Source organism: Myxine glutinosa, chromosome 8 (genome assembly GCF_964187855.1).
Source record: "Myxine glutinosa chromosome 8, kmMyxGlut1.1, whole genome shotgun sequence".
Taxonomy (NCBI): Eukaryota; Metazoa; Chordata; class Myxini; order Myxiniformes; family Myxinidae; genus Myxine; species Myxine glutinosa.
The window spans coordinates 36809454-36825559 of record NC_136268.1 but is presented as its reverse complement, the minus strand read 5'-3'; the positions used below and the strand labels follow the sequence as shown (position 1 = coordinate 36825559).

The window sequence follows — 16106 nt, the reverse complement described above, 5'->3', positions numbered from 1 at the left end:
GTATGAGGGAAGTTTGTTGTGGATTGATGCATCGATTTTAACCAAGAGCAGGTCGTAGAGTTTCTTGGTAATCAACCCCAAGCTGGAATCTGAGCGACGGCATTTTGAAGGGAGAAAACCCGATTTCTTTCAGCACGGGAGACCGTCATTGCCAGGAAAGCTTGAACAATGACAAGGAAATGTGGAAATCCCTGGTGGTATTGAAATTTGGAAAATAGATTCTCCCAGAAGGAAATAAATGTTCTCTTGATAAACTCAGAATTTACATGCTTTTAGCTTCTTGACACCATTTAGTTCCCTAGGTGCATGCCGAGGAAGCTGCTGAAATGTTCTACGAGGGTGCAAACTGAATCCTTGCCAAAGTTGTCATTATCACAGTCCCATGTGGTGAGATTGGCAATTCTCATTTCCTGCATTGCAGAACACATTGAACCTTTTATCAATGCAAGTGACAATCGCTGAACTACATGTCCCTTGGGTCACCTTTGTCAATGTTAAAGTTTTGGATGCTGCAACTATGCGTTGTCTGCATGTTTATATTGCACGTCAGTCATTTGAGCCATTTATGGAACTGGGAGGTTGCTAGCAGTTAGATGTGATAATGTTTAAAGTAGCTTCATCTGCTGTTTCATCTATAATACAAAAGGACCTCGGTCTCGCGTGTCCCTCCGTGAAGCCGTGTGACTATATGTCTCTTAATTTACGTACAATATATATTATTTTTTTGGTATACAAGATCGAGGCTCGTGAAAGAGCTAACATCAATCAAAAAAAACAAAAACGGACACATCAAAAAAAAAACATAATAAAGGGAGCGGGAGACAAGGTGGGGAGAGAGAGAGCGAGAAGCACACAAGTACAACAGTAGAGAACAGGGACATCGGGAGATCTGTGGGAGGGAGAGGAGGCACGGGAAGAGGGGGGGGGGGGGGTCGGAGAGGTGTAAAACACATGGACATTGCTAAGACTTCAAGGAAAGAAGTCGGTATTTCAAAAAAGTGGATCTGGGGTGAAATTAAAATCGCTGCCAAACTGTAAACAGACTTGAAGCTGCAATCGCTGCCAAAGGCTATTCCATTACGCACTGAATCAGGGGGTTGAATACTTATTTTAATTAGATATTTCTGTATTTCATTTTTAATTATTTTGTACGAAAAAAAAAAATCCACTTTGATATGTGTATTATATGTAGATCAGCGACCAAACATCTCATTTTAATCCATTTAAAATTCAGGCTGAAATACCAAAATGTGAAAACAGTCAAGGGGTGTGAAAACTTTCTGAAGGCACTGTATGTGCATGCAGTCAGCCTGTATTTTTAGAACTTTACCCAATAGGAGGACATAACTCGAAGAATGAGTATATCCGGGGATAAGACAGGGATAGTCAGATTGCTGGGAGAGAGAACAGGGAGCAAGCCCAGATGAGAAGGAAAGCATATTAAAAAGGGGCGCTGACCTGTCTGCGATGCGAGAGCCTTGTGTTTCAGCCTCATAACGAGGGATACCAAAAATGTTGAGAGCCTTATAGTCCAGTAGATTCTGATATTATGGTAGAGCAACAACTTATCAGGGATAACAACAATCTATTAGGGCCAACGGCTTTGTAAACTATGAGTTGTTATGATTTCTCAAATAATTATTTGGGACAACGGAGGCTGCTCCATCTGCGGCTGCCTTTGGAAGCCAGCTTTGCCAGATGGTCAGCACAAGCGAGGTTATGCCCAGTGGTGAGGCCTAAATGTTCAGGAGAATTAACCCATATTTCAGTGGCTGATCATTCAAATACAGGTAGGCTATTCTGAAAATCTTTCCGGAGCGACAGGTTGAGATAGAGATTTGCCAGGTTTTTAGAATACGCTCCATTTATCAGACCAGCATCATATATTCATTTCTCGATCAGCAGAGAATGAAGCAGCTGCTGTCTGACAATTATTGGAATGGGGGATACCATATAACACAATGTGATGGGATAAAAATAAGGGAGGTAAAATAAAAAGAAGGGAGGTAAAATAAAAATAAAGAGAGGGTCTTCCAGAGCATCGGAGAGGTTTGTCTGCCTGTCTGGATGTTTGTTTGTTTGTGAACAGGATATCTCAAAAAGTTGTGGACGGATTCTGATGATACTAACACAATGTGGTGGGCAGGTTGGGTCAGTGACAAGAACAAGCCGATTCGATTTTGGTTGAGGTCTGGATCCAGATCCGTGAAATACAAAATGTAAACTGTTCTGCCTGGCGGAAGTATGCTCTCTACTGAGTGTCGTTCTAGTTTCCACTGCCATTAGTAACCAAACCCTCTTACTTGATTGTGTCTAACTTTGTTTCTTCTCCTCTCCGATTCATCGTTTTGTTTACTGTCATTATGGCCTTTATTGTCAGTATGCTCCTTTTTCAGAAAATATTTTGGTGCTATCATGAAAAGCAGTCCCAAGACACTTTTCAATTTCACATTCATTACACAGTAATGATGAGACAAATGACATCCACAAAACATGTAGATATTTGTCATATTTTACAAAATGCATAACAAATGAGCGAAGGCCACATCAGAATTAGAGAAACACTAAGACGGTTCAAGTTTTCTTGCGAATCCAGGATGGACATGGTGCTGAAATATTAAACAGCAATGCAGCTTCCGAAGGAAATCTTCTCAATAGATAAATGTTCTCGAAAATGAAGATTTTTTTTTTAAGCTGCAGATACAGTAACAACACATCCGCATGTTTGTTGCTAACGACTACTCTCATTAATACAGCTCGTTGATGCACACCTCAGATGCCTCCTCAGAATATACAGGTACGTGAAAATGTTTCTTTTCCGCTCCTTGAATGATCGATCACACGATGCAACTAGAATGGCACTTGGTAGATCGTATACCTCCGCCAGGCTGAACAGTTTATGGTTTATATCCCACTGATAGGCCGGATGTGGATTCGGACCTGAATCAAAATCGAATCGGCTTGTTCTTGTCACTTAACCAACTCTTTCACCAAGTTTTGTCATAACTTATCCACAACTTTTTAAAATATGTTATGTATTACTTTTCGCCTCTCTCAATGGTGAAGAATCACTTAAAAAAAAAAAAAAAATTCTCGTATCCGAATCCATATTCAGATCTTCACCAAAATCGAATCGATTCATCCTTGCCTGCCACACACACAACCTCTCCACCACATTTCGCTAAATCCATCCATAACTTTTTGAGATAATGTGCTTTGTATCGGTTTTGGCTCTATCACACAATGGTGAAGATTCACTGAAAAATTCTAGTAGCCGGATCCGAATCCGGATCTTCACCAAAATCCAATCATTTCGTCCTTGTCACATACACCAACTCTGTGCAAAATTTCGTCCGAATCCATCCACAACCTTTTGAGACATATTGTCCACAGACAAACAAATAAACAAAGACAGACAGGCAGGGGTGAAAACAAACCTCCACACACCTTTGGTGGCAGAGGTAATAATGACAAAAAGTCAAGAGTACATTCAAATAAGACAGAAACAGCATCTCATGTCCTGGTATCTCTTAATACTCTCCCACATTAAGCGCCCAAATTCTGCAGCGCAAAAGAATGTGGTTTTGACATCAATTTGTGTGACGAACGCTTGCCATTTTCAGCATTGCCATATTTATCTATTTGATGAACAATGAAGGCATTTTGTATAAAAAATTAGGCAACAATCTTCACAATCCAAAGACAGTTATTGTCCCCCGTCGCACCGCGGAGCGAAAGGGGGACTATGGTTTTCCCCTCCGTCTGTGTGTCCGTCCGTCCGTCCATCCGTCCGTTCGTGCATGCGTAAGCGAAGGACCGAATTCTAATTTGGTGTGTGGGTGCAACCAGGCATAAGGAAGAACGCTATTGAAAATTGGGTCGCCACGTCAAAGGCCAATATGGCCGCCACCATGTATGTCTGAACCCTGTGAGCAGAATATCTTAAAAAATAAGCGAAGTACCAACGTCTAATCTGGTGTGTGGGTGTATCTAGGCAATAGGAAGAACGCTATTGAAAATTGTGTCGCCACGTCAAAATCCAAGATGGCCGCCACCATATATATATGTCTGAACCTTGTGAGCGAAATATCTTGAAAAATAAACGAACTACTAACTTCTAATCTGGTGTGTAGGTGTATCTACGCATAAGGAAGAACACTATTGAAAATTGGGTCGCCACGTCAAAATCCAAGATGGCCGCCTTGCGTCTTCCACTTTGTCAACGCACATCACTTCACCGACGGGGGACCTAGGCGTAACGCTTGTTAACACTTCTCTGCCACGTTGTCTCCAGACATCCACAGCAATTTATTGTTTCTCTTGTGAAGCGACAGCAAAAGTAAAGAAGAGTTCTTCGCTGTCATTCGTCGTTCAATAAGTCAGTGATGCAACCAACACTTATTCTGTTCTTCCAAAACATTCATATTCCAATTTTTTTTGCTATTACAGTGCAAATGTCCACGATGCTATCAGGATCAACCAATTAAATTAAAACTCAGGACAATTCAGCTGCAAGCATGCGGTCAAAGCAGATTCCTGTTGCGGGTAATTGATTAGGGATACTTCATGCTCTTGCTAGATACTGGAGAATCCCATTACAAGGGACACTGTTGATAATTTAATTCATTATAAAATGAACGACGCTTTTGGGGGACAATCCCATTCAAAGAAGCAAATTTTAACTCTTGTAATGAACCAAGAAATGTCAAAGGAAAAAAAAGTTTAAAATCAAAATTATTTGAGACAATCATACGAGTACCATCCTGGGATGTACGTGTGTGTGTGTGTGTGTGTGTGTGTGTGTGTGTGTGTGTGTGTGTGTGTGTGTGTGTGTGTGTGTGTGTGTGTGTGTGTGTGTGTGTGTGCGCGCACTAGATCACCAAACGTATGCGGACACCCCTTCTAATTAGTGGATTCGGCTGTTTCTGCCACACCCCATTGCTGACAGGTATATATAATCAAGCACACAGCCATTCAATCTCCACAGAGAAACATTGGTAGTAGAATGGGCCAAACTGAAGAGCTCAGTGACTTTCAACGTGGCATCATCATAAGATGCCACCTTTCCAACAAGTCAGTTCATCAAATTACTGCCCTGCTAGAGCTGTCCAGGTCAACTGTAAGTGCCGTTATTGTGAAGTGGAAACGTCTAGGAGCAACAACAGCTCAGCCGTGAAGTGGTACACCACACAAGTTCACAGAACAGGACTGCCGAGTGCTGAATTGAGTAGCGAGTAAAAACGTCTGTCCTCGGTTGCAACACTCACTACCGAGTTCCAAACTGCCTCTGGAAGCAACGTCAGCACAACTGTTCGTCGGGAGCTTCATGAAATGGGTTTCCATGGCCGAGCAGCCGCACACAAGCCTAAGATCACCATGCGCAATGCCAAGCGTCGGCTGGAGTGGTGTAAAGCTCGCCGCCATTGGACTCTGGAGCAGTGGAGCAGTGGAAACGCGTTCTCTGGAGTGATGAATCACACTTCACCATCAGGCAGTCTGACGGACTAATCTGGGTTTGGCAGATGCCAGGAGAACACTACCTGTCCGAATACAACAACAACAACAACAACAACAACAGGCATTTTAAGGCCATTTTCCCTGCTAGAGCGGGGGTTAGCCTTGCGGTCCCCATGACAATCTTCTCCATTTTGCCCTATTTTCTGCATCTCCCCTTGCCCGCATTTCTTCTTCCACCATCTTTAGCCAAGTCTTTCTCGGTCTTCCCCATCCTCTACTTCCTTCTACATTCATTTCCATCACTCTTCTCAACCAGTCACTTTCATCCTTCCTCAACACAACACACAACTCAACACTACCTGGCCGAATGCATCGTGCCAACTGTAAAGTTTGTTGTAGGAGGAATAATGGTCCGGGGCTGTTTTTCATGGTTCGGGCTGGGCCCCTTAGTTCCAGTGAAAGGAAATCTTAACGCTACTTGTGCAACACTCCTTGTAGGCAGGAAGTGAGAAAGTTGGTAAGTGGTTTTGAACATGCAGCAAAATAGATAACATCCCCTTCATCCTCCCTCTCATCCTCATCTTCCCTCTCGTCCTCATCCTCAACTTCCCTCTGACCCTCATCATCATCATCCCTCTCGTCATTCTCATCCTTCCTCTCATCTTCAGCCTCATCTTTCCTCTCAATCATTATCTTAATCTTCATCCTCCCCTCTACACTTCATCCTCCCTCTACACTTCATCCTCCCTCTACACTTCATCCTCCCTCTACACTTCATCTTCCCTCTACACTTCATCCTCCCTCTACACTTCATCCTCCCTCTACACTTCATCCTCCCTCTACACTTCATCCTCCCTCTACACTTCATCCTCCCTCTACACTTCATCCTCCGTCTACACTTCATCCTCCCTCTACACTTCATCCTCCCTCTACACTTCATCCTCCCTCTACACTTCATCCTCCCTCTTCACTTCATCCTCCCTCTTCACTTCATCCTCCCTCTTCACTCCATCCTCATGTTTCCTCTCCATCCTTCTCTTAATCCTCATCCTCATCGTCCCTCTTGTCCACATGCTCATCCTCCCTCTCGACCACATCCTCATCCTCCCTCTCATCTTCGTCCTCCCTCTCCACTTCAACCTGATGTTTCCTCTCCACCCTTCTCTTAATCCTCATCCTCCCTCTCATCCTCATCCTCCCTCTCCACTTCATCCTCATCTTTCCTCTCCACCCTTCTTTTAATTTTCATCCTCCCTCTCATCCTCATCATCTTCATCGTCCCTCTTGTCCTAATCTTCATCTTCTCTCTCGTCCTCATCTTCATCTTCTCTCTCGTCCTCATCTTCATCTTCATTTCCCCTCTCGTCCTCATTCTCTCTCTCATCCTCCCTCTCATTCTCATTTTCCTCATCCTCATCCTCATCCTACCTTCTTCACTCTCAGTGAAAGTAAGCAAATAAACTGATATTGTATAAATGTCATGTTGATAAAGTGTAAATAAGATGGTCCAAATTGACTCCTCCTGTGTCACAAAGTGTTTTGTATTCAAGTTGTTTGTCCTTGGTTTGAATACAGGTTGGACATGATCAGACTAAGAACTGTGTTGTGATGCGGTACTCAGTGGAACCCAACGTTGTCATGGGAAAAGGATGCCGGTCCTCATTTTATCCAGCTACAGACATCTCCTTGAACTCAAATGTGTGGCTGCCAATAAACTTACATTCATCAACATCGGGGGTGAAAAACAAACGACAAATACAACTAAAACAACAATCACACAGCAAATTCAACAACAAAACGCTTTTCAAGAAGCAGTTAACCACATCTTACCTTAGTACGGCACTTGGGAAATTCGTGATCTCCTGGGAGTATCTTGAATGAAACAGGTACACGATCAGTGCGACGATTGGCACTGAAAGCTTCCCAGATTGCCCGGTGTACTGCATTGTATATCATATCAAGACCCATTAGAGCCACGAACGGCATGGGCCGACAGCAAAGCTCTGGGGGCAGTTCCCATTCATTGCTCACACAGGGCATGGTCTGCAGCCGGCAGCAGAAAAAAACGTCATGGACAAACATTAATAAATAATTCATGAAATATATTATTTACTCGGAGAGTGTGTGTGTGTGTGTGTGTGTGTGTGTGTGTGTGTGTGTGTGTGTGTGTGTGTGTGTGTGTGTGTGTGTGTGTGTGTGTGTGTGTGTGTGTGTGTGTGTGTGATTTTAAAAGAACATCAAAACGAGTACACTCAAACGACAGCAACTATATCAAAATTAAACGTCCACTAAACTACCATAGTTGTTCAAATTTAGATTTGAATAAATTATTAAATTAAGACACAGAAATGCTGATCCTGCTTCTGCTGTCTCAATGATGGATGGAGGTCTTCATTGCCAGATAGATCAGAGCCGTCTCCCTTAACATATCTCGTGCCTTTTATATGGTCCCGCACCATGCACTGCTCACCAAACTCTCCTCCTATGGTATCCATGGGAATCTCCACACATGGCTTACGGACTTCCTCTCTAGTCGTAGTCAACGTGTGGCCCTGAATGGGTTTCTCTCATCTCCCCTTCCTGTTCAGGCTGGAGTTCCCCAAGGCAGTGTTCTGGGCCCTGTGCTTTTTCTGGTCTTCATCAATGATCTCTCCGACTCTCTTGAAAATCCTCTCTATCTCTTTGCTGATGACTCCACTCTCTGCCGCTCCATTCCTCATCCCTCAGATCGGCAGTCTGCAGCCTCCTCACTCTCTGCAGACCTGGACAAAATCACAGACTGGTCAAACAAGTGGAACATGTCTTTCAATCCTGACAAATCTCACACTCTCACTTTGTCTCTCTGAAAAGATCGACTGGACAACCCTCCCATCCACTTTCTGAATAATCCTCTCGAAGAAGTTCTGTCACTCAAGCTTTTGGGTCTCACTATCTGCCATTATCTTTCCTGGGAAAACCACATTTCAAATCTGGCCTCCAAAGCCAGTCGCCGACTGGGCATCCTCCGTCGTGCGAAGTCCTTCCTTGGCACACCTGAGCTCCTCACCACATACAAGGCTTTTATCCACAGCTTGATGGAATACTGCTCTCCTGCCTCACACCTAGCTCGGCTTCACGCTGTAGAAACCAAGGCTTTTAGAATCATTGGAATCTCCAGTGATGAAGCTGATTCTGAGGGCCTTTCTCTCTCACCACCGCAGGCAGGTTGGTAGTCTTTCTGTCTTCGACCAACTCCTCTCCGGCCTTGCTCCCCCAGCTCTGTCTGTGCTCTGTCCCCCAAATATTCCTGCAGGTCGCACAAGATCTGCCTGCAACTCTCTTCTGGTGAAACTGCCAAAATCAAGACTCTCCGCTCACCTTCACTCTTTCATTCCTCTTTTTTCCCGCCTCTGGAACAAACTCCCATATTCTCTCCAATCCCACTTCCCCCCCAGGTCTTTAAAACAGATGGTCATCACCATCAGTTATCTTCCCCATCCAAAACCTTGATCTTTTCCACCACTGTTAATCCACCCCAAACGCACCTCCGTCAAAATTCCCTCTTTTCTTTCTTGAAGTCCCTGCAGTGTCCATCTTGTTTATCCCATGTACCCCGCCCCAGCCCTCTTCTCTCCACAGATATCCAGATGTCCCTGGTCCTTACTGTTGTTGTGCTTCCCTCTCCCCCCCCTCCCCCCCTCCCACTCCCCCTCCGTCTCCCTGTCTCCCGCTCCCTTTATGACATGTTCTATGTGTTAGCTCTGATACGAGCCTCGACTCAGTATACAAGAAAACAAAACATTGAATATAGTGGAACTCCATTTATGAAATGATGGGGCATGCGAGGTTTTGGAAATAATTATTCTACTGCTGTTGCCCCCCCCCCCCCCCACCACCACACCCCCACCCTACTCCTCTGAGACACAGTGAAGGGTCTTGAGGATTGGGGTGATGTCAAATTTGCAAACCTGAATGACAAACTTGGTTGCCATATTCCAAAGACGTAGCAACAACGGCTTGAGCGAAGAAGCATGTACGCCTAACGGTGAGTTGTAGTAATCAAGGCACAATGTTATGAGACCACGAATGCAAGTTTCACTTTTCCTCCGATTTAAGCACAAATATATTTGCACAATATGGCACAATATATGAATATGAATGATCGTTTTAAGGCCATTTTCCCCGCTGGAGCGGGGGTTAGCCTTGTGGGCCCCATTACAATCATGGTTCCCTGTTTGAGGCAATGTTTTTATGGCCGGATGCCCTTCCTGAGACCAACCCTTGGTCACGCTCTTACGATGCGCAGGGATACGGTGTACCTATTCCAAAATCTGGGTACACACCGTGATCATTCATCCCAGCAAGCATCCCAGCAAGCATCCCAGCAAGCTGGTTTCCTATGACTGACTTGCTGATCGTTGGTTCCTCCATCATACCAGCTGGTGGACCTTGTTGATCATCACGTGATCTCTTCTTCCACGGATTTAAACTTGGCTGTCATGATGGACCAAACTCTTTGCTATATCCTGTGCATTGATTGCTAACACCAGTTGTTGTTGTTTTGTATGAATCCTGTGGCATTTTGTTGTTTGTTGCATCATTATCTGGAAGTGTCGCTGATCCAGTGCCCCATGTTTCCAGTAAGCTGGTACTCATTTTGCTAATCCCGGAAAATGACAGGCTGAGTCAACCTACCTGGTGTTATTTAATGGCGTGACAGGGACTCAAACTCAAGACAGACCCATCGTAGATCTTGAGCCAACCACGCTTACTGTTAAGCCAATACCTGGCTGCGAACATAAGTAAATGAATTTCTTTCCTCTGTGCCATATTGTCCAAGGTGTTGCCTGGTGTTGGCTTAGCGGTTAGGGTGCCGGCTTGGGATCCTAGGATCCTGGGTTCAAATCCCGGTCGATCGCTGAATTAACGCCAGGGGGTTGACTCAGCCTGTCATCCTTCGGAGGACGGAGACGCCAGGAGGCCGGAGACGCCAGGAGGCCGGAGACGCCAGGAGGACGGAGACGCCAGGAGGACGGAGACGCCAGGAGGCCGGAGACGCCAGGAGGACGGAGACGCCAGGAGGCCGGAGACGCCAGGAGGCCGGAGACGCCAGGAGGACGGAGACGCCAGGAGGACGGAGACGCCAGGAGGACGGAGACGCCAGGAGGCCGGAGACGCCAGGAGGCCGGAGACCCCAGGAGGACGGAGACGCCAGGAGGACGGAGACGCCAGGAGGACGGAGACGCCAGGAGGACGGAGACGCCAGGAGGACGGAGACGCCAGGAGGACGGAGACGCCAGGAGGACGGAGACGCCAGGAGGACGGAGACGCCAGGAGGACGGAGACCCCAGGAGGACGGAGACCCCAGGAGGACGGAGACGCCAGGAGGACGGAGACGCCAGGAGGACGGAGACGCCAGGAGGACGGAGACCCCAGGAGGACGGAGACCCCAGGAGGACGGAGACCCCAGGAGGACGGAGACCCCAGGAGGACGGAGACCCCAGGAGGACGGAGACGCCAGGAGGACGGAGACGCCAGGAGGACGGAGACGCCAGGAGGACGGAGACGCCAGGAGGACGGAGACGCCAGGAGGACGGAGACGCCAGGAGGACGGAGACCCCAGGAGGACGGAGACGCCAGGAGGACGGAGACCCCAGGAGGACGGAGACCCCAGGAGGACGGAGACGCCAGGAGGACGGAGACCCCAGGAGGACGGAGACGCCAGGAGGACGGAGACGCCAGGAGGACTGAGACGCCAGGAGGACTGAGACGCCAGGAGGACGGAGACGCCAGGAGGACGGAGACGCCAGGAGGACGGAGACGCCAGGAGGACGGAGACGCCAGGAGGACGGAGACCCCAGGAGGACGGAGACCCCAGGAGGACGGAGACGCCAGGAGGACGGAGACGCCAGGAGGACGGAGACGCCAGGAGGACGGAGACCCCAGGAGGACGGAGACGCCAGGAGGACGGAGACGCCAGGAGGACGGAGACCCCAGGAGGACGGAGACGCCAGGAGGACGGAGACGCCAGGAGGACGGAGACGCCAGGAGGACGGAGACGCCAGGTGGACGGAGACTCAAGGTGGACGGAGACGCAAGGTGGACGGAGACGCAAGGTGGACGGAGACTCAAGGTGGACGGAGACTCAAGGTGGACGGAGACGCAAGGTGGACGGAGACGCAAGGTGGACGGAGACGCAAGGTGGACGGAGACGCAAGGTGGACGGAGACACCAAAAGAAAACAACCCACAGAGATGATCAAGAACAGAAGTCCAGAGAAACTGAGTTACATGAGGTGATGTTTCATCCAGAATGTTGCGACGCCATTGTTACAGTTCCAGTAAAATAATTTATCCACATGAAAAACAAGCTTTATTATAGTTTATTAAGAACCACGACAACAACACTCAAGTGAAAATCATCAAAGACCTGCACTCTGCAGTGTGACACTTGCACGTTGCAGCAAAATGCCTTTAAGTAATGTTTTATATAAGGCAAAGATTGCCCTTACCCTTAGCCGACGCACTTACTCGCCAACTCACTCACTCACTCACTCACTCACTCACTCACCACAAGACCACACACATACTTACGTACGTACCTGGCAAGCACGCCCAATAGGCAAAGCTGGACCCTCACAAATAATCGCTCGCTCGCTCGCTTCCGGGTTCGACCTTGCACAAATTGTACACTTCTCTCGTTCGACCAATGAAAAATATCATTGTATTATTTACTTGATATTTTTAGATGATAAGGAACCCGTCTCTCATTAACCAAAACTTTAATATCAAAACGAGTACAGTATTAGTCACGAGACCGCCAACAAAAAGGAGGAGACCAGCCGAGCGAAAAGAACGTATGCCATATACCCCAAATAACTGAGCTATACAATCGTAAAAAGAAAAGATATTAACCAACCTGACCCCATCCACCGAACGAGACAAACCAAACACCTTAAAATATTGCGCGCTACTTCGTTGCGTGACACTCAGTATTTAAAAACGATAGAGCACAGACAAGCCCCCGTAGGTTGACAACCATTGCACAGACAGGATGAACCTCATACTACGAATAATAATAAGCATCATCAATGTACGGGATAGAAGGATGACATCCTGTGGTGAATGCCAGTATACACTTCCATATCAGCTGGATTGCATTGATTTAGTCCATGGTGGTTCCATTTATACGATGAATGCTTATATTGTGGCGGGCACAAGGGACAATAATTCCGCGCACCAGTGGTGGCGCGAGCGTCCAGGCGGGGAACTGTAATGCATGCCCCGCCTTTCGGCCGATCGGCCATGCCCGGGGGCAAGGCGTGGCCTCGGGACATATATGCGGGCTCTAAGCTCGAGCCCGCCCAGTGCTGAAGTGCGAGCTCTTAATAGACGCTTGTTGTATCCACGCGTTGTGGCCTACCTCTCTGGCAATCGAGTCGTGTGTGCACAGCACCACACTGGTGACCCCGATTGGTTCAGCCGTTGCTGACCCCCGAACGCACCATGGCTACCAACGCCGTCGCAATCAAACTCCCAGAGTTTTGGGAAGCGCAAGCCGACGTTTGGTTTGTGCAAGCCGAAGCTCAATTCCAACTCCGGGGCATCATGGCGGACGAGACCCGGTACTACCACGTGGTCGCCGCCCTCGGGCCCGGCACTGCCGCCCGCGTCGTGTCCATCCTTCGGCACCCACCGGGCGACCACAAGTACGAGGCGCGCAAACGTCTCCTCCTCGCCACGTTCGGGCTCACAGAGGTCGAACGTGCCGACCGCCTCCTGGACCTTCCCGCCCTCGGCGACACACGACCATCCGTCCGGATGGATTTCATGCTGTCTCTGCTTGGAGACCAGCGCCCGGATTTCTTGTTCCGCGCACTTTTCCTCCGCCAGCTACCGATACAGGTGCGCCTCGCGCTGGCCGGTTCCAACATCACGGAACCCCGCGCCCTGGCCGGAGAGGCCGACAAGTTTTTCGCGGCCTGCGACACGCGGTCAGTTTACGGTGCTGCCGTAGTGGATCCCGGTGCAGAGGCTACAGCGCCCCCGACTTCCCTCGTGGCCGCTGCTGCGCCTCGCCCACTACCGCCGCCACCACCAACACCGCCGCCGGCACGGCAAACGCGGCCGCCACCGCCGCAAACCTGGTGCTACTACCATGACAGGTTCGGCCGCAAGGCTAAAACGTGCTGCCCGCCGTGTTCTTTTGACGGGTCGGGAAACGACCGGGCCGGCACTCACTTGCGGCCCTGAGCGTCGGCCATTCCGGCAGCCTCCTGTTCATCACAGACACCTTGTCCGGGCGCCGTTTTCTTTGCGACACGGGAGCGCAGGTAAGCGTCCTCCTACCTCCGCGTCCTACAAGCAAGCCGCGGGCCGGGGCCCCGCTTTGCTTGCCGCCAACGGTACACCCATCCGCACATTCAGGAAGCGTTGCCTCTCACTGCGGTTCGGAGGGCAGCGCTTTCAATGATCGTTCGTCACCGCCAGCGTGCCAATGGCCCTGCTCAGCGCGGACTTCCTATGTGCGCATGGGCTGTTGGTCGACGTTAAGCGCAGACATCTCGTCCAGGCCGAAACCTTCAGCTCGCTCGCTTGTTCGCTGAGCGGCTCGTTGAGCAGCTCGCTGAGCTGCTCACCGAGCGGCTTGCCAAGCGGCTTGCTGAAAGGTTCCGTCCCGGCGAGGTTAGTCTGCACGCTTCCGGCAGCGGACGAGTTTACCCACCTCCTCGCCAGTTTCCCGGCCCTCATGCGGCCCACCTTCTCAGCGGTGGCCGTCAAACACGGGGTGGAGCACCATATCCCCACGGTCGGGCCGCCGGTCTACGCCCGGGCACGCCGACTCGACCCCACAAAGCTCGCCGCGGCGAAAGTGGAGTTCGCCACGCTGGAACAGCTGGGTATCGTACGGCGCTCCAGCAGCGCTTGGGCCTCTCCTCTGCACATTGTGCCGAAGCCCGGCGGAGGATGGCGGCCGTGCGGTGACTACCGCCGGCTCAATGATGCCACCACACCCGAACGCTACCCGGTCCCGCATATCCAGGACTTGTCTGCCCGGTTGGCAAACACGACCGTGTTCTCCAAGGTGGACCTCATCCGGGGCTACCACCAGGTCCCCGTACAACCGGACGATGTCCCAAAGACGGCCGTCATCACCCCTTTCGGCCTCTTTGAGTTCCTGCGAATGCCTTTTGGGTTGAAGAATGCGGCCCAGGCGTTCCAACGGCTCATGGACAGCGTCTTGCGTGACTTACCTTTCATCTGTGTCTACCTGGACGACATCCTAGTCGCGAGCGCGTCCCGGGAGGAGCACCTGCTCCACCTCCGCACGCTTTTCGAACACCTGGGCCAGCATGGCCTGATCATCAACCCCGCAAAGTGCCATTTCGGCGTCGCCGCCATTGACTTCTTGGGGCACCGCATCACCAGGCACGGGGCCGTCCCTTTACCGGCCAAGGTGGAGGCGGTCAGGGATTTCCAGCGCCGCACGATCAAGGGGCTCCAGGAGTTCCTGGGCATGGTAAATTTTTACCACCGCTTCGTGCCCCACGTCGCCCAGCTCCTCCGCCCCCTGCACGAGGCCCTCCGGGGCAAGCCGGGCAAAGGTGACATCGCCTGGTCGGAGCCGATGGCCGCGGCGTTTGCGGGCGCAAAGCTGGCCCTGGCCAACGCCACCATGCTGGCGCACCCGGTGCCCGATGCACCGATCGCCCTCACCACCGACGCGTCGGACTACGCGGTGGACGCGGTGCACGAGCAGTGGGTGCGTGGTGCTTGGCAGCCGCTGGCGTTTTTTAGCCGGCAGCTTCGCCCGCACGAACGCCGCTACAGTACCTTCGACCGCGAGCTGCTCGGGCTCCACCTGGCGGTCCGACACTTCCGCCATCTGCTCGAGGGCCGCCCGTTCACGGCTTTTGTCGACCACAAGCCCCTTGTGTTCGCGATGGCCAAGGTCGCCGAGCCATGGTCGGCATGGCAGCAGCGTCACCTCTCTGCCATGTCCGAGTACACGACGGACATCCGTCACGTCGCGGGTAAAGACAACCCGGTGGCGGATTGCCTTTCCCGGTCCGTCGCGCACGCGGTCCACCTCGGGATCGACTATGCCCGGATGGCGGAGGACCAGACCGCCGACCCCGGCATCCAGGCCTTGCGGACCGCCATCACGGGCCTCCGCGTCACTGAGGTGCCGTTTGACGTCGCGGGCGCGGCCGTCCTGTGCGACGTCTCCCTGGGCCGGCCTCGCCCCATCGTGCCCGCTGGCTGGCAGCGCCCAGTTTTCGACGCCATACATGGCCTGTCCCACCCGGGCACGAAGGCCTCCCAGAAGCTCGTCGCGGGGAAGTTCGTCTGGCATGGCCTCAGGAAGGACGTCCGCGACTGGGCCAGGACGTGCCTCGTGTGCCAGCGCGCAAAGGTCCACAGCCACACCCAAGCCCCGTTGGCCCCGTTTACGGTGCCCGAGCGTCGGTTCGACCACGTCCACGTCGACTTGGTGGGACCTCTGCCCCCCTCGCGGGGGTTCACCCACCTCCTCACCATGGTGGACTGCACCACACGGTGGCCGGAAGCCGTGCCATTAGCGGCGACGTCTGCGGCTGATGCGGGGCAAGCCTTCATCGCCAATTGGGTTGCCCGGTTCGGTGCCCCCTTGGACATCTCGTCCGACCG

The 16106-nt window shown here is 50.8% G+C and overlaps 1 protein-coding gene across 2 annotated transcripts in view; it reads right to left on the bottom strand.

Moving 5' to 3' along the window:
* The window catches only part of TRAPPC11 (trafficking protein particle complex subunit 11), a 273835-nt gene extending 261722 nt beyond the window's left edge, over positions 1–12113 (bottom strand). Inside the window, exons 1-2 of one of the 2 annotated variants that reach the window (XM_078783191.1) lie at positions 12030–12113; positions 7288–7500 (exon numbers count right to left, since the gene is read on the bottom strand). In XM_078783191.1, the coding sequence (XP_078639317.1) occupies positions 7288–7497 (210 nt within the window). In that variant the 5' untranslated portion in view covers positions 7498–7500; positions 12030–12113. The remainder of the gene's footprint in view (positions 1–7287; positions 7501–12029) is intronic. The other variant, XM_078783192.1, reaches the window with a different exon arrangement.
* Positions 12114–16106: the final 3993 nt, after the last annotated feature.